The sequence below is a fragment of the Lactuca saligna genome, chromosome 9 (assembly GCF_052625555.1).
Source record: "Lactuca saligna cultivar CGN05327 chromosome 9, ASM5262555v1, whole genome shotgun sequence".
Classification (NCBI taxonomy): domain Eukaryota; kingdom Viridiplantae; phylum Streptophyta; class Magnoliopsida; order Asterales; family Asteraceae; genus Lactuca; species Lactuca saligna.
This window is the reverse complement of record NC_136425.1, coordinates 172,384,616-172,402,471: the sequence shown is the minus strand read 5'-3', so window position 1 is coordinate 172,402,471 and position 17,856 is coordinate 172,384,616. Positions and strand designations below refer to the sequence as shown.

Sequence of the window (17,856 nt, the reverse complement as noted above, 5' to 3'; positions counted from 1 at the left end):
GTTAGAGTTTGGAAGATATGTCTTCTCAGGGAGCTTAGGCCCTTTAGGATTCTTAGTTCTAAAATTGGAAGCCATCTGTTTCATAAAAAAAAACTTGTTAGTTCAAACTGAGAACTCCATACTCCATAGACGAAGATAACCACCGTTAGAAGCATCAATTTCTTATTTCCATACACGTACCTTTCTACTCCACCTTACTTCACCAACGATTTTTAGAGCTTCAAATTGCAAATTTTGGGACTGTGAAACCCTTCTCAACGTCAAACAGTGATGGTTCGTGAAAGGTGATGGGTATGGAATATGTTAGTGGTGACCGGATAGAACAAGTTACCAGCTCGTCACCAGGTATTAGCTCTCAAGTGATAATTCCACGAAAATATCGTGTTCACAATCAACGAAAAATTAAATTCAGGGCTTGTTGTGTTTGGTTGGTATCTTCAAAAGTGGCGGCCATGCGAGGGCCAAGAAGATTAGGAGAGGCAAGGCAGACAGAACTACACAACTTTTAAGTTTTAGAATCAATTAAATATTTATAAATATGTCAGTTTCATTATTTATTATTTTATTTAAGTGAAAATTAAGTAAAACGGTTTGGGGGCATAAATGAGTTGGGAAGGTCAACTTGAATCCAAATGGATGTATGAAAAGGGTGACAATTGATGAAATTCAAGTCCTATATATAGAGGTTTATTGGTTTTGTACGGTGCCACATGTCGTTGTTTTCATGGTCCACGTCGTAAGCCATTCACTGATCGCCACACTTTAAAAATTCATGGAGCCATGTCACTCGGTCGGCTGGAGGAGTTGGCTACCTGACAAGGCCATGTGGCGAGCTCTCGGACCGCCATGTCATTAGGCTAGGTGTTTTTATGAAATCTTTGAAAGACCATAACTTTCGTATACGAGCTCCTTTTTTGATATTCTTTATATTCATGCGTATATTTTCGAGTACTACAACTTTCCTTTAAACCTCAACAGATAATTCTCACTCTATTTTAAATTCATATTTCAATAAAGATTACACTGTTAAAGTTCATGTGAAAATCATAAATCCTTCAAACGAACTTTGTTCTCGGTTGTTTTTATATCGACGGATTCGTGTTCACGAAATCTTACTCTTATTTAGATTGTTTTGACTAATAATCAACCGATCTTAGTTCCGATTTTTATACGTACATTGATGTACTAAAAATTCTAAAAATCATAACTTTCTCATACAAAGTCAGATTTAGATGTTATTTATATTTACGTTTTCGCTTTTATGATTACTACGACTTTCGTTTAGATTACTCGGGCTAACAAGCAACCGATCTTTAATTCACTTTTTATGATTACTACATATTTATTTAAGACTATTTATCCTAAATAATATTATAATTAAAATGTTATTTATAGCCCGTAATGCGTACGACGAATAATTATCATATTCGAGGATTTTAATTATAAATAATTATTATATTTTATATTTTGAATGTCTAGTCCGAACTTGCGGATATTACATATTTTAAGTCATAGTATCATACATATTGTCTATTTACTATGTTTATTTAATTTTTTGTTAGATTTTAATAAAAAATATATGTTTTTTTAATTTCGATCCTGTTCATCAAATTTCAAATTTGTTTGTGAAAATTCAACATTTTTTTAAACCCGAAATATCACTCTGAAATGTATTTTTTATCGGTCCAAAATTCTCTGTTTCGAACATTGGGGTTATTTTGCCAAAAACATTTTTTATTATTTTTTTAAATATACATCGCATTATAGTTAGATTACTCAACTTTCATTTAATTATTTATTTGTTTTATAAATATTTATTATTATTATAAATGAAATATTGTACCATTGGGATATCATTATGAAACTTAACTATCTTGATTTAGAAAGAACCTTAAACGGACAAAACTAAAGTAAAGTAAAACTTCAAGGACCATTCAATAAATATACTATATTTTATCCTCTTTATCTTCTTCCCTTTCGAGAAAACCGGCAACAAAGTCGAACAAAGTCGCCATTTTTTCAGAGCAAGGTTCGGTACACTCTCATCTCTCGTATCAATTTCCCCCTTTCTTATTTAGGCTTTATTACGAACAAGTATCGTTTAGGGCTTTTGGAGAACAATTGCACTTTGATTCTTTTAAAATCTTTTAAATCTAGTACACTTCAAATGGAAGAAAATTTGACACGGATAACACCGTAATCGTTGTATCCGTAGCACTTTCTACAACAGTTTAGTCTGATTCTTGTTCCAGAATCTCTAAATTCGAATCAAGTTTGCGAAACAGATTGAATACTTTTGATGTTTTTTTGGTAATTACAACAGCGTACTTGACATTTCAGTCGAGATTAACCATGAATCTATATTTGATGTTATCACGAAATTCAGTATCTGCTGCCAAATTGAGTTCAACTATTCAACCCTTGAAGCCTTTTCCCCTTTGGATTGGATTTACGCTTTCAAGGGCCTAAATTTGTTTAAAATAGTTAAGAAGCTCATAGTGGTTTCACAATTTATGCAGGTTGTAAACAAATGGCAAGTCTAATCATCTCTCCCCCATTGATCTCGTCCTCAAAAAGAAACAAACCAGAGTTCAAAACTTCCTGTTCTTCTACCCATGGTGGTGGGATGATCGTATCAATGCAGAGACCATTGGAGGAGATATACAGCATAAGGGTAGAAAAGAACGTGTCTAAAGAGCGATTATCAGAGCTTGGGGTGTCAAAATGGTCAACATGGAAGACAGGTAAATGCAATGTTCCATGGGATTGGCATGTTGACCAACTGGTTTACATTGAGGAAGGAGAAGTGAGGGTTGTTCCAGAAGGTAGTGAGAGACATATGAGTTTTGTTGCTGGTGATTTGGTTAGGTATCCTAAATGGTTCGAGGCTGATCTTTGGTTTAATGGGTATTATCAAGAACGATATAGTTTTAGGGCTTATGGTGATGATTAGGGTTTGTGGTAGAAGTTGTTGGTTTTTTTGTAGTAGGATTTGTAGGGTTTGGAAGGGGTTGTTTCTTGTATTTTTGGTTTGGTTTTGAATGAGAGTATTGTGGAAGAAGTTGTGTTCATTTGAAAATCTTAGGTGTTTCTAATAGATATTATGCCTTAATTACCTTATGTCATGTATTTCGTTTATCTATATAGATATATGTATGTGTGCAAGTATGTATTGATGCTTGATAGAAAGATTGTATGCATGTTTACATGTATGCATTGATGTTTGACATAAAGATTGTATGTATGTATGCATTTATGAATTAATGTTTGATAGAAAGATTGTAAGTATGTATGAATGTACGTATTGTTGTTGACAGTTGGCTGACAAATGAATAAATCAATGTAAGAATGCCAAATACGGGAAAAGTAATCAACTTTAAAAAAAAAAAAAAAAAAAATTGTCTTGATGACACTAGGGTAAACTTGGGTTCAAATTCCATCATTTAGTTTTCCAATTCATTTTTTCTTGTTTTCTTTAGAACTTCGCTTTAATTTTTCGGATGACAAAACCTTTTTTTTCCGCAATAATCGTTGAAGCAACATCCATCAATCTCGTTTTGGCCGTGGAAGCTGGAAGTTTGCGGCCAAAAACAACAAGAGCTGTCATCAAAACATTTTTTTTTAAACAGAGGTCGTAAAATTGCTCATGAACATCTCATACGAGACTACTAAAACAAGAAGAATTGCTTTAAATATTTTGATCCATCTCTTTTTGTACATTTAAATCATTTTGGTTAAAAATATATTGTAATATCTTGTGATTTGTGTAAACTTTACATATTGTTCTATAAAGATGGTACCTTTAAATATTTAACACTCTAATCACTATCACTAATTCCAAATCGTGTATGAGATAATGTAATTCATGAGTCTTAAGTTTTCGACACATATAAGTAATGACTTTGGACATATTTGACAAAACTAGTTGCTATCCGAAGCTAGAAGTTATTGGTAGTTGAAACTTGAAAGCTAGTAACTAGTAGTCGGTAGTTGGAAGCTAGAAATTATAACTTTTATTTTTGCAGAAATGTTTGACAAAAATAGTTGTTAGCTTTTAATGGTTTAAAATTGGATAAAAACCAAAAGCTAAGAGCTTCGAAAAGTTGGTTCATGCAGTTTTTGGATTCAAAGTTTTTTGTATTTAAAATAAAAGATGAAAGCTCCTAATGTCGAATAAAGTTGTTTTCGAGTTTTTTCTTAAAAGCTTAAAACTCCCAAAAGTTGCATTTCGAACACAATGTTTATCTCATTGTGTAAGAATACAACCTAAGCCAATGATGAAATGTAATAGCCGTTTCCAAAATAGATCAATTGAGGACTTAGAGGGATCAAGGTAAGGTTTTTGGGAAAAGCCACGTGCCATGACGTGGAGTATAGAGGACCATGACGTGGCATGTCCATTATAAGAACGCGTGTCTTGATGGCCTCCACGATGTGGCAAGAGGAAGGCCACGACGTGGTAGCTGATGCAACCTAAGCCCACGATTTTTAGGGTTTTCTCCATATTTAAGGACTTTAAATTTAGGGTTAGGTCATTCTCTTTAGCCTCCAACCTCTTATCTCGAAAACCCTAGCTCCATTTGAGTGTTCTTGGAGTGGTTGTGGTGTTCTTGATGTGTTAAGCCTTTGATTGCAACTTGAAGAAAGAGAATGTGCCCTTTGAGCTAAAATCCAACAAGCAAACCTCCTCACCACCTTCTTGCACACCTTCTGGACTTTTGTAACTCCATGAGTTTCTTCTTTTATGTGATATTTTTCTAGATCTATTCTTATAAGCTTGTTATTCATGTTTCAAGGTGGTTGAATGGATGGATTCCACAAAGTTGGCAACTTTATGGATCCTTGAGGTCCTTTTTGTTGGGTTTTAAGCACTATAACACTCCTATGGTGCACATGCAACCCTAGATGCTTTGGATCTTTGTTTTCTCTAATTATACATGCATTTTCAATTTTCCAAAGCATACATCCTAACTAGCATACAATTGAAGCTATACAACATAAAAACTAGTCTATACGAATACCTCTTGATGTAGGGTGTTGTGGTTCTTGGCCTTTGAAAGCTTTAGCACCTCAAGTGTGATGCCTATAATGTGTCACAAACACCATATGCAAGAGGAGGCTTGAGAGAATAAGTTACTTAGCACAAAATCAATATCAAACTCTAAGAATGATGGTGTGACCGATTTTGGTCATGAGGGGTTCCTTTTATAGTACTAGGGTTACATCTTTGCAAACCCTAATGACCTTTCATATTACTTAGGCTCTATGGGTTAAACCTCCATGGTCTATCACATTAGTTTAGCCCATCCTAAATAACCATGGATCATTGGCCCACACTATAAGAATAATTTATTTACATAATCAATCCCCATATATCTAATTAGTCTCTTTTGATCACAAAATTAATTCAACATTAATTCTTGATCAATACTAATTAAATAATAAGGCTTCTCAATTAATATATTATACTTATAATATATTAATAAATCATAAATAACATTATTATCAAAAGTCCATCCTATCAAATTACACTAGTGAAGGCAACCCAAAAAGACCATGCTACTATCGGGTCTAGTACACCCCAGTTATAGTTATGGGCTTAGACACTAAATCCAACAGTCTCCCACTTGGATAAGTCTAATAACTATAACTAACAATGCAACTCCAAAACCCGATTAACAATCGTAGCTCTTAAAAGGTGTTGTTGAACTCTGACCCAGTCAGTGACCCGTCCTTTAGATAAGGGATCATATATTCCTATATTCTCAAGATATCTATGTGGAAAAATACATGGAACATAGTCATACTTATTGTCCTACAATTTGTTTGTAACGCCCGTAGATCCGGGCTAGTCAATTTAGAGACGATAAGCATCAAAAATGACTTTTTTATGTAAGATTATTTAGAATGATTAATCTTAACTAAGTTGTAGTTTATGTTACAAGGATTCCGTGCATATAAAGAATGCTGAAATCCGAGTTATAACGAAGAAGTTATGACATGTCGAAGTTTCGCGATAGAACCGACACGACACAGCGCGACGTAAGTAGTGAATTTACGATAGAGCGAGATTTTGCCTTAGAGATCTAAATGAAAGTCATAGAATACGTTAAACCGTGAGCATGCATAAAAAGAACATCCAAATCTGACTTCGTATGAGGAAGTTATGATTTTTCTAAGTTTCAACTTAGCAGTACACAGTCCGAATACTCGATTTGAGACCAAGCGGTTTTTAGCCGAAACAATCTAAATGAGAATCAAAGATCTCGTTGATAGTAGTGAAACGATAAAAAGATAGGCGAAAACGGACGTCGAATGAAGAAGTTATGAATTTATAACGGAGTTTTCCTGTCCCGGCCTACTAAAAATAATATATAAGTAATATATTTATAATATATTAAAAATAAAGTCAAAATTAGCCAATGGAGTCTAAACGAGAGTTGTAGATCATAATCTCACCTACGCGTCGATATAAAGAACGTCGAAAACGGAGTTCGTATGCGAAAGTTATGAATTTCTGAAGTGCGGGCGCGAAACCCCAAAACTGTCAGATACCACGATGTGGCAAGTCTTCTGACACCTCCTGGAGTCCCCCAGACACAACTTGCGATGACGCATGCAGTGACGACCAAGCCCACGACGTGGAAAAAGGTGCCACGACGTGGCAAGGGCAAATTTTGCCCTATAAATAGATTTGAAGTGCCAGCCGATCATGGTTGCTCCATCCCTTCTCTCCCACTTTCGATACACCCTCTAAGCCCTATTTAACCCCTCCCCCTAAAGCCCCGATATCATCTCGAGACCCAAAGCAAGTCCCGAAGTCCGAAGATCCCGAGAAGAAAAAGAGTTTCCGAGACGAAGCTTTGCCCACGAGAAACCCGGTGTGTGAAGTGATCCCGGTTTCACCGAAGAATACTACTTCTACAAGCCGTAGTGTTGTCCGATCATCTTCTGATCAAGTGAGTGTGTGGTTACTTTCTTCTAACACATAAATATTAAATATTGGTTTTGAAATACGTGTTATGCGTTTATATATATTGTTGTTTATATGTGTAAGTGTATAGTCCCTTTCATAAACACGATATTAATACAAGTATTGTTTGAATGTATTAAGTATATGTTTTGGGTGAGTGTATAGTTACTTTCTTCTAACACATAAATATTAAGTATTGGCTATGAAATACGTGTTATGCGTTTATATATATTGTTGTTTTTATGTGTGAGTGTATAGTCCCTTTCATAAACACGATATTAATACAAGTATTGTTTGAATGTATTAAGTATATGTTTTGGGTGAGTGTATAGTTACTTTCTTCTAACACATAAATATGAAGTATTTGCTTGAAATACATGCTATGTGTTTATGTACTATTGTTTATTTGAGATAAGTGTGGAATGGATGTTTTATATGGTTTTTAAATGAGTTAAACTGTATATGTATTTATATCTACTAATATGTTGGGTAGAACATGGGTAGATGAGATAGTTGGTATGTGATAAAATGATGAGGTAAATGATGAGGTATGTAAGATGATTTAATAATAATATTGGTAGATGCACCAATTAGAGAATATCATAATACTAGCAAATGCGCTTAAGAATAATATTGGTAGATGCACCAAATGGAGAATATCATAATACTAGCAGATGTGCTTATGGGATAATCCTGGAAGATGCGCTTATAGGAAAATGTCGGCAGATGCGCCTAAAAGAGAATGTCATAAACCTGGCAGTCGCGCCTCATAGTGTATGACATAATCCTGGCAGAGGCGCTTAAAGAATGATGTTGGTAGATGCGCCTTATGTAGCAATAGATTTTGTGCCAATTCCTTAAGTCAATCCTTAGGAATCAATGGATGACGGGTAGTTGAATTCTTAGGGTAAAATCCTAAGAAATAAAGAAGATAATGGGGATGGATAATTGGGTTGATTTTTTGAAGGTTGAGTATAATAATTATATTATTGTGGGTTGAAAACTCTATATGCTCACCAAGCTCCCAAGCCTAACCCACTCAGTTTTCTTTGTATCACAAGTATCAATACGAAGACATATTTCACTGAGAGATTAAAAGAAATGTAAATCATTAGTGTAAATAAATGTAAGTTCTGTTTATGCTTATGTGTCTGTATCGGAACATGACATCCCAAGATTTTGTTATATAATGATAATAAATTTCTTTAAAGGAATGCCTGTATCGGTCTTTTCTGGACATGAAATTGGGGATGTCACATTGTTTCCCGATTTCCGATTCGTCTGACATAGAACATAATTGAACACGTCAATGTAGTTCTGACCGGGCCCGACACATAGTCAAAACAGAATCATCGAGGGGCCCAAGATATCGCTTTTAACCCTCTTAGGATAAAAGGAACAAATAAACTTCGACATTATATGCTTGTACTAACTACTCATTAATTATACACAACGATACGTTTTATAACATCAAGTTATTGATGCGTTTTCGCATCATCAATGTACAACCAACTCATAGTCAACAACTCATATATCTTAGTTTGAAGATTATATGATATTATCATCTGACAATCACTTGTGATAAATTCCATGAAGTGATTCAGGTGAGCGTGGGTTAATCCAATACTCAAATCTTATTTCAGAAGTACTCACGAATGGTGTAGAAAACTTTTGCTATGTCCAACGCCTTAGACAATCTACAAGATAACTCATGACAGTCTAGCCTCATTACCTACTTCCAAAGTATGATCGACTGTGGATGGTTTGAATAATCTTATTATTCGAGAAGTCAAAACATGCAAAGTGAAGCACAAGAATAATACCAATCCTATATGGCCCCAAAACTTTTGAGTATAAATAAAACACCTTTTATTTAATCACCTTATTGATTATACATTATTCATTGTATATTGTTTCAATTTATTAACTAATACTTGGATTTAAACAATAACTATCCCATGCTCCAATCATGTACACTATGTTTACCTACGGCCCTTATTTTTTTTGGAGCATTAGAATCGACTGGAATGAGTTTATTGTGTAATAGTTGAAGAACTTGACGAGTTGGGCATCCAACTCGACGTGTCGAGTAGGGTTTTCCCGTTTTCGGATTTAGAGTGAACTCGACGAGTGGCTAGGGTTTTCCCCGATCTTTTGAACTCTGCATGGACTCGACGAGTTGGCTAGCAACTTGGTGAATTGACTCGGGTTTTTGTGGTTTACTGAGTACTGATGAACTCGACAAGTAAATGAGTTGCACAATTGTACTCGACGTGTTTGGTCAACCTTGACTGTTGACTTCCATTGACTTTAGGGTTTTGGTCAATCTGTGAATTTTGGAGGCTATGGAGGGCAGAGTCTAGTAGCAGTTCGAGTATGGGATATATTGCTTTACTCTGCGAGGTGAGTCTTTTCACTTATACTTACCTGAGTGGTAATATTGTGTGACCGGGGGTCTTATTTGAATTATCCACCAAAAGGTCTTATCTGCTTATACTGAGTTATGTGATATTATGCATTTTGTCTTTGTGATTTATGATATACTATTCTATACCTTACTGAGTTAGGATCGAAGGGTCCAAACCGAGTTACAAGACCGGAGGGTCTTCACTAAGATACAGGACTGGATGGTCCAACCCAAGCTATGAGACCAGAGGGTCTTCACTGAGACACAAGACTGTAGGATCCAAACCGAGTTGTGAGACCGGCGGGTCTTCACTGAGACACATGACCGGAGGGTCCATACCGAGCTGTGAGACCGGAGGGTCCTCACCGAGATGCATTACTAGAGGTTCCATGCGAGCTATAGCCATGATAGGTGTAACATCGTAAATTTTCAAACAAAATTTTCGTTTTTAAATCACAACATTCTCGTAACACATTTCCCAAAATTCCCAATTATCAAATTAACAAAACACAAACCCCATAATTGTTTGATTAATAATCCAGGATCCACAAAACATAACTCTTTATCCTGTGTGTACAATCAAGTCGGCACCTTCCCGCGATCTTGAGAAGTACCTGAAACACATATCACATAACACGGTAAGCACGACGCTTAGTGAGTCCCCTAAAATACCACATGCACAGATAATAAGCCTCTCATGGCTATGACTCGGCATGGACCCTCCAGTCTCATGCGTCTCGGTGAGGACCCTACGATCTCACGGCTCGGTATCGACCCTCCGATCCTGTGTCTTAGTGAGGACGCTCCGGTATCACGACTCGGATTGGACCCTCCGGTCCTGTATCTCAGTGAAGACCCTCCGGTCTCATAGCTCGGGTGGACCCTCCGGTCCTAACTCAGTAAAGCTCAGAATAATATACAACATAAATCACAAAGACATAATGCAGGATATCACAATACTCAATATAAACACATAAGACCCTCCGGTTACCCAAAGATTACCACTCTAGGTAAAGTATAGTGAGAAGACTTACCTCGGATGATGAACAACTCCTCTAAATGTTTCCATTGTGCACCTGCCTCTATCTCTGATCCAAATATACAATTATCCCAAATTAGGATCTAAGTCCAACCCGCATTCTCTATGTCTAAGGGTAGTCCACTAACTAGCCCATAAATAACCCAAATCCCATTGGGCTCACCAAGACCCAAAAATAAATTGGCTCTCCCAAGGCCGAACTCTCAAGTCCAAGTGACAAGCCCAACACAAGGGCCCAAGGCACATATATATAAATATTTATCTGATCAAAATCCCTAGTACACAAGCCAAAAAATCCAGGCCCAACCCTTAAGACCCAAAATGAGATTTAGCGTAAAAAGCCCACAACGAGTTTATGTAGGGCGTACCTCCCTTGGTACGCTCAGCATACACAAGCATGCACGAATCCTGATGAGGGACACCAACCCAGTACGCAGGGTGTACTAGGATTATGTTCAGTGTACGTCCATCCTTTCTTTTTCCGATTCTCATGGTCTTAACCCATTAAGACCATAGCTACACTTTCAGATTTGGACTAACTAAAGGCTCATACTCCATAAAGTTTGTGACTTTAAGCCTTTGCATGGTTGGTAAAGTCCTAAACACAAAACTCTCACACTTTACTCTCAAAGATGCTCATATCTCATGTATGACGTGGTTCTCACGTCCAAGACCTCATTTTTATGGATCCTCTCTACTAGAAACACTTAAAAGGGCAGATATTAGTCTCTGGAGTGAAACAACTCATAAAGCTTCAAGCTTTGGGACCAAAAAACCCTAAAATGGACCATATCATGCACAACTCAAAAGGATGGGAAAGCTTTGAGCTTTATACATTCAAATGATGCTCCAACCACAGAAAATCTCAGATCCAAAGCTTGGAATCCAACTCTATTCTCTTCCATGCTCCTTCTTTACTCCAAAAATCCCACAAGAACACTTATAAGCTCACAATGGTCACTCAAGATCAAAGAATGGGAATTAGGGTTTTGAGAGAGTTAAGTTTTTGGAAATGGTGGTCAGAAATGAGGCCATCGTATTCTTTATATATAGACACCCCCTCATTTAGGGTTCTCACTCCGTGCCTAGTACGCCCAGCGTACCCTCTGGTACGCCCAACGTACTAGGTGGCTTCACTTAAAGTTCATGCACATGAGTACACTAAGCGTACACACACATACGCCTAGCGTACTCAGCAACCACTTTTCTCAATTAAGGGACTTATATTGCCAAAACTTCAAACTGTCATAGCTTCCTTGTTATAATTATATTTCCAATGAAACTCATATCCACAGAAAGGTGACGATAAGCCTTAGTCTCCCAGCAACTTGTCACTACCCGGAGGCTTCCTCATGACCGGGTTGCAACCCACTTACCCTAAATCATGGTCGATCCGGAACAAGATGTTACAATTCTCCTCACTTGAATCAGATTTCATCCCAGAAATCGCTCCTTATCAACACATAGATCCAACCCAATAACCCGAGAAGCACCATCGAAAGGACCTCATCTCATACAACGATCTCCTCCGAAGACACCTAAACCCGACAGTAACTCCCAATCCGGAAAAAGAACATACTCATCTGCCACTGCGGTATTCGTTATGTCTCTCTAGAAGTTGAAAATCTAATGGTCTGTCTCCTTGCTAGACTATCCTCACGAGATATCATCATGATAATCGCTCATCGAATAACAGACTCTAAGAACACTCTACCAATTCTGATTCTCTAATTGATCCCTCTCCTTGCCTGAAGCAGAGTCAAACTTTTTGATTCTACCTTCTCTCAGATCTTTCAGGTAGTCAGGGTAGCTTTGCTTCCAATGTCCCTTCAAATGGCGGTAGTGGCTTCTTTTGCATTGGCACATGAGATAATCTCAGACTTAGCATTTCTCTTTACCATTTGGTCAACCGGGTTGACTATGGCCGATCCCTTTCCATTGGGAAGAGAAATCTTTTATGGACTTCCAATGTTACCATTGTCAATGTCCATGGAAGTCTAAGAAGTAGATCTTCCAATCAAATTTCATTTTTCAGTGTGCCAAATCATTATTGATTCAACAGTAACAAGCAAATAGGTAAGATCAATAAGGGTCATGTCGTGGTCTGTCACATAGTAGTCCTTAATGAACTCATTATATGACTCAGGAAGTGACTAAAGAACACAGTTAACAACAACTTCCTCGGAACAACGACACCCAATACTCTCAACCTGTCAATATGTGACTTCATCTCCAAGACATGAGTACGCACATGTCTTATGTGTTGATGTTTCATTGCAAGTAGGGTTGAGTGACCTTGAACTTTTCAAGTATTTGAACTTGTAGGTTAGGGAGAATTATTGTAGGAGATGGAAGAAGTGATGCATGATTTCCACTTCCATGATCCAATCGTGGAGCATCATCTTCAAGAGGAAAGCTTATTCCAAAAGATTTCGGAAGACCACAGTTGTCAGAACTAGACATCTACAATGGAGAAATTCAAGTTAGTTGATTTAAGTCCTTAATATAACACTCAAATGAAATATTAAGGCTAGTACCCAACACACTATTTTACAATTTGGAAGAGGGATACCATAATCCAATTGTAAAATATTTGAAGGTATGTAAATGACGATTTACCAATTTCCACCATGAAAAACGAAATTGATTATTAAGTTTTAATTAGTTTGAAATTCCTAGATCCTTTGAGATTCATTGAAATTTTCAATGGCATGTTTAAATCTCGATTGTGCCCTTCAAGTTTGTGACTGGGATGCTGAGGATCACAAAAAAAGGTGTGAATAACCATGCAAATTATCTTGGTACTCTGGATGTTACAAATCAACTAAACAATGTGCCGGTTAACCATACATGCTCCATTAATCTATGATTAACATCAAGCTACCCTTTGTCACACACTGTCAGTCCCAAATTAGTGTGTCGGTTAACCACACACGCTCCACTTACAACTTAACAAGGTGCAAAGTGCAATTTCATGGGATAACACCATATTCACATTTTTCTTAAAGTAACTAAGATTGGGAATTTAATAAAAGTTTAGTTACTTTATAATTATCATTATACTTATCATGAGAATCAATTTCCTATCCTACCCATTCGGCTAACAACCCTCCACCAGTCAAGGAAGTGGTAGATGAGAGTGGAATCCCATTAAACTGCCATTTTATAGGCAGTAACCTTATACCCCCTTATAGACCGGCTTCGTGAATGAGACCTACTAACGATAAGACTGACCTTTTACTTATACATATATAATATATTAAAATATTAATTTTATATAGTATAAGGGTTGAATTTTAACTTTTAAAATTCTAGGGTTTGGAATTAAAGTATTCATAAGTGTAACTTTACAAATTCCAAAACTTGAGGGCAAGTTTTGATCTATTCAAAAACTTTAGGTTCCTATTACTTATGAGTTTAATATGGTTATTATGAAAAACTTTTCAAGTTCCATAACTTGAGGACAAGTTATGGAAGACTTTAAAAACATTTAAAAGCAAGACTTTTCATTTTCCATAACTTGAGGACTAGTTATGGAGTTCATGAAATGCATTCACATCATATTCTTTAACTAATGAAAATTATCAAATAATTTTTCTATGATCGAGTTAAACTCATAAGTCAAGATAATTCATATCAACCATTTGCAAGAAATTAGCCTATCATATAAACTAATACAAATCTTGAAGCTATGATAATTATCTTTTATTTGGATGAGGATAATCATTACCATAGCAACAAAATCAAATTTTATGAACAAAAACATTTTGTGGTAATGATCCTAACAAAAAACAAGCCAAAAATCCAGAAAACTTGCCATCAGAAGCATCAACTCGTCGAGTGCATGAATATGACTCGTCGAGTTGACCTTATACTGAGTGGAATCATCGAGTCTGTTCATGGACTTGGTGAGTTCATCAGTCAGATGGCCAAAAAATCAAATTTTCATCTTTGAAAATTAACCATGCATCAAATATAATAGAAAACTACCCATGTCTATGATACCACTGTTGGGTTTTTAGTATACTACAACATCCTATAGTGCACATACAACGCTAAAAGCTTTGGATCTATTTTTTCTCTAATTATACATGCAATATTGTTTCTAAAGCTATAAGCCTACAACTAACATACAATTGATATATAAACAACATAGAATTGAGTTATAGAGTTACCTCTTTGTTGTAGCTTGTAGTTTTGGTCTTTAAGAACTTAGTGCCCCAAATGTTGCACCTCAAACGGTTCACAACACACCTTGGACAAAGGAGAACTTGAGAGAGGAAATACTAGCACCCAAAATCAGCTCTATGATCTCCAAGATCACTTGTGCAACTAGTTCAACCATTTTAGGTTAAGGGGTTTCACATTTATACTGTAGGAATCCAAGAGTCATGTGTAACCTTAATTCCTACACTTGGACTTGTAATGGATTAACACCTTGTGGAACTTACATAAGCTTAGCCCACCACTAATAATCCACCATGGATTATTAGCCAAACTTATATATATATCATTGATTTACACAATCAGCCACTGTGTATTTAATTAGCCTCTTTTGATCACTGAATTAATTCCAAATTAATTCTTGATCAATACTAATTAACTCATATGATTTCATATTAATATATTAGAACTTATAATATATTAATAAATCATTAATAACCTCTTACTCAAGTATCCATCCTATCAAATTTTCCTGGTGATATGCAACCCGATGGACCATGCTTCTCTCGGGTCAAGTACATACCAATTATAGTTATGGGCTTAGACACCTAATCCAACAGTCCCACCAATCACGAGCTCTATCTTTCAAAAGACAAGATACAAGTCTGACTTTCACTTCCTAGGGACATGAGCAAGTTCATAAAGTGTTATCGATGTCTTTTAACCATCGCCTGCTAGCAATGGGGTCCTTCTTCCCAAAGAACTTAGGATCTCTACATTCATGAAACTCTCGAAAAGTCAGAGAGTGTGCTCCCACCATAGCCACCATCTCTGTTCAAAATGTGCTCATACACTCATCCAAAAACTCCACAATTCCCACCTTAATCATACCAAAGATCATAGGAGTCTTCTCTACAATGCTTCGGGTGATCTTCGAAGAAATGAACTCTTGCATTTGATCATCCAAGGGTCTAGCTCCAGATCCCGAACCCAATCCCTCACCAGGACCTGAACCACCTAAAGTGACCACCATATTGAAAAATAAGTAATGCAATCCATCATAAACACTTGAAAAATCCCACACCCTATGAATCCTTTGGTATCCTCGTGACTCCCTTTGACTCAATGACAGATCTTGTGCTTCCAATAGTACGGCCCAATACTACCTTCCACACATACTGGTACTTTCCTCAAGAGTTGTCCTGATTACCCTAAGTGAATCCCTTATTACCAAACCTTATCTATTCATGCTAAACAATGCATCTGCTAAGTTAACATGCTTCCTAGTTTCTCCTAGGATTCCCTTCCACCACTCTCCTCCATCATCTGCAGAAAAAACCCCCATTAACACCCGCTAACTATCTTACGGATATAATTACATGCAACAGATAGTCGATAATTCTTTGATGGCAAGGTCTCTCACTACAACGTTGCTAACTATCTGACGAATATAATTACATGCAACATACACTATATAATTCTTTAACTGCAAGGTCTCACACTACAACAGTTGGACTCAAACAGGAGCTATGCAATAGAGTTAAACGTAACCTTCTAAAATTATCTAATTTATTTAACATGTAACCTAGCATATTCTCTTGACAGTTAAATGGTATTAATAGTGGTTCCTAAAAGAAAAAAGAAAGCAGCATTTGAGCATCGAATTCTAACCAGAGCACTGTTGAATAAGGTGTCTAAGTCCTTAACTATATTTGGTATGTACTTGACTCAATTTATCATGGTCCATTTGAGTTGCATTTCATCGAAATAATTTGTAAGGATGGACTTTTGAGAAGATGATATTTATGATTTGTTAATATATTATAAGTTATAATATATTAATATGAAATCATATTATTTAATTAGTATTGATGAAGAATTAATTTCGAATTAATTTTGTGGTCAAAAGAGACTAATTAAATAAATGGGGATTGATTGTGTAAATCATTCATTCTTATAAAGTAGGCATATGATCCATAATTCTTTATGTTGGGCTAAACCCATGTGGTGACCCATGGATACTCCATGGAGGTTAAAACCCATGGAGCATAAGGAATGTGGAAAGTCATGCACATTAGCGTTTACATGTATGTAACCCTAATCATGCCCCACTATATAAGAACCTCTTAAGCTAGAAAAATCGACTACTAGTGTATGTGAATAGAGCATAACCGATTTTGTGTGCTAGGATACTCTCTCTCAAGTCTTCCAATTTTTAGTGGTCATTTGTGGTTCCATTTGATACATTCACATTACTGGTGCTAGGCTCTTAAACCTCCAAGAAACAAGCTACAACAAAAGGTATGTTATCTAACTAGTTTTATTACACAAGTATCAAAGTTTTTTATGCTAGTTAGGGTAATACCTTGGAAAGTTGAAAGTTTGCATGTATAATAGAGAAAACATAGATCCAAGGTATTTAGGGTTGTATGTACACCTTAGGAGTGTTAGAATGCTCAAAAACCTTAACAGGATATCCTATCATATCAACTATAATCCATACTAGCATGCCGTTCTAGAGGCTCATACAGTAGGCATACAAAGTCATCTCTCCTAACATACAATCCCGGCTAGATCCTTATGATGGGTTTTGAGCACTATAACATCCCTATGGTGCACATACAACCCTAATGTTTTGGATCTAAGTTTTCTCTAGTTATACATGCAAAATTTATTTTTCCAAAGCATGAAGCCTATCTAGCATACAACTTGATATATGAATCATAAAAACTAGTTAGATGATTACCTATTTATGTAGCTTGCATTACTTGGCCTTTAAGAGCTTAGGACCTCAAATGCGATGCCTCAAATGCTTCACAAAACACAACCAACAATTGGAGGACTTGAGAGAGAGGTTAGGAGCACCCTAAAATCGGCTATACTCTTGCTATATTATTTGTGCATCCGATTTTGGGGTCTAAGGGGTTACATATATAGTGTTAGAATTCCAAGAGTCATATGTATCCTAATTTTTACAATTAGGCTTATGATCCATAACTCATATGGACTAACTCTTCATGGACTCTCACATAAACTTAGCCCATCATGGATCAATAGCCGAAACCATATGTATCACTAATTTACATAATCAATCCCCGTTAATTTAATTAGTCTCTTTTCATCACTAAATTAATTCCAAATTAATTTTTGATCAATACTAATTAAATAATATGATTTTTGAATTAATATATTATACATATAATATATTAGTAAATCATAAATAACCTCTTTCTCAAATATCCATCCTATCAGATTGTTCTGGTGAATGCAACC

General features: G+C 36.1%; 1 protein-coding gene across 1 annotated transcript; it reads left to right on the top strand.

The window, feature by feature from the left end:
• The first annotated feature begins 1,952 nt into the window (after positions 1-1,952).
• On the top strand, positions 1,953-3,120 carry LOC145018841 (uncharacterized). Its single transcript, XM_078976701.1, has 2 exons — positions 1,953-2,034; positions 2,520-3,120. Exon 2 carries the CDS (start codon positions 2,531-2,533, stop codon positions 2,951-2,953), a length of 423 nt encoding a protein of 140 aa, XP_078832827.1. The 5' UTR covers positions 1,953-2,034; positions 2,520-2,530; the 3' UTR covers positions 2,954-3,120.
• Positions 3,121-17,856: the final 14,736 nt, after the last annotated feature.

Bases quoted from the DNA above. Each gene is read 5' to 3' on its own strand.
- LOC145018841 (XM_078976701.1), top strand. From the start codon at position 2,531: ATGGCAAGTCTAATCATCTCTCCCCCATTGATCTCGTCCTCAAAAAGA.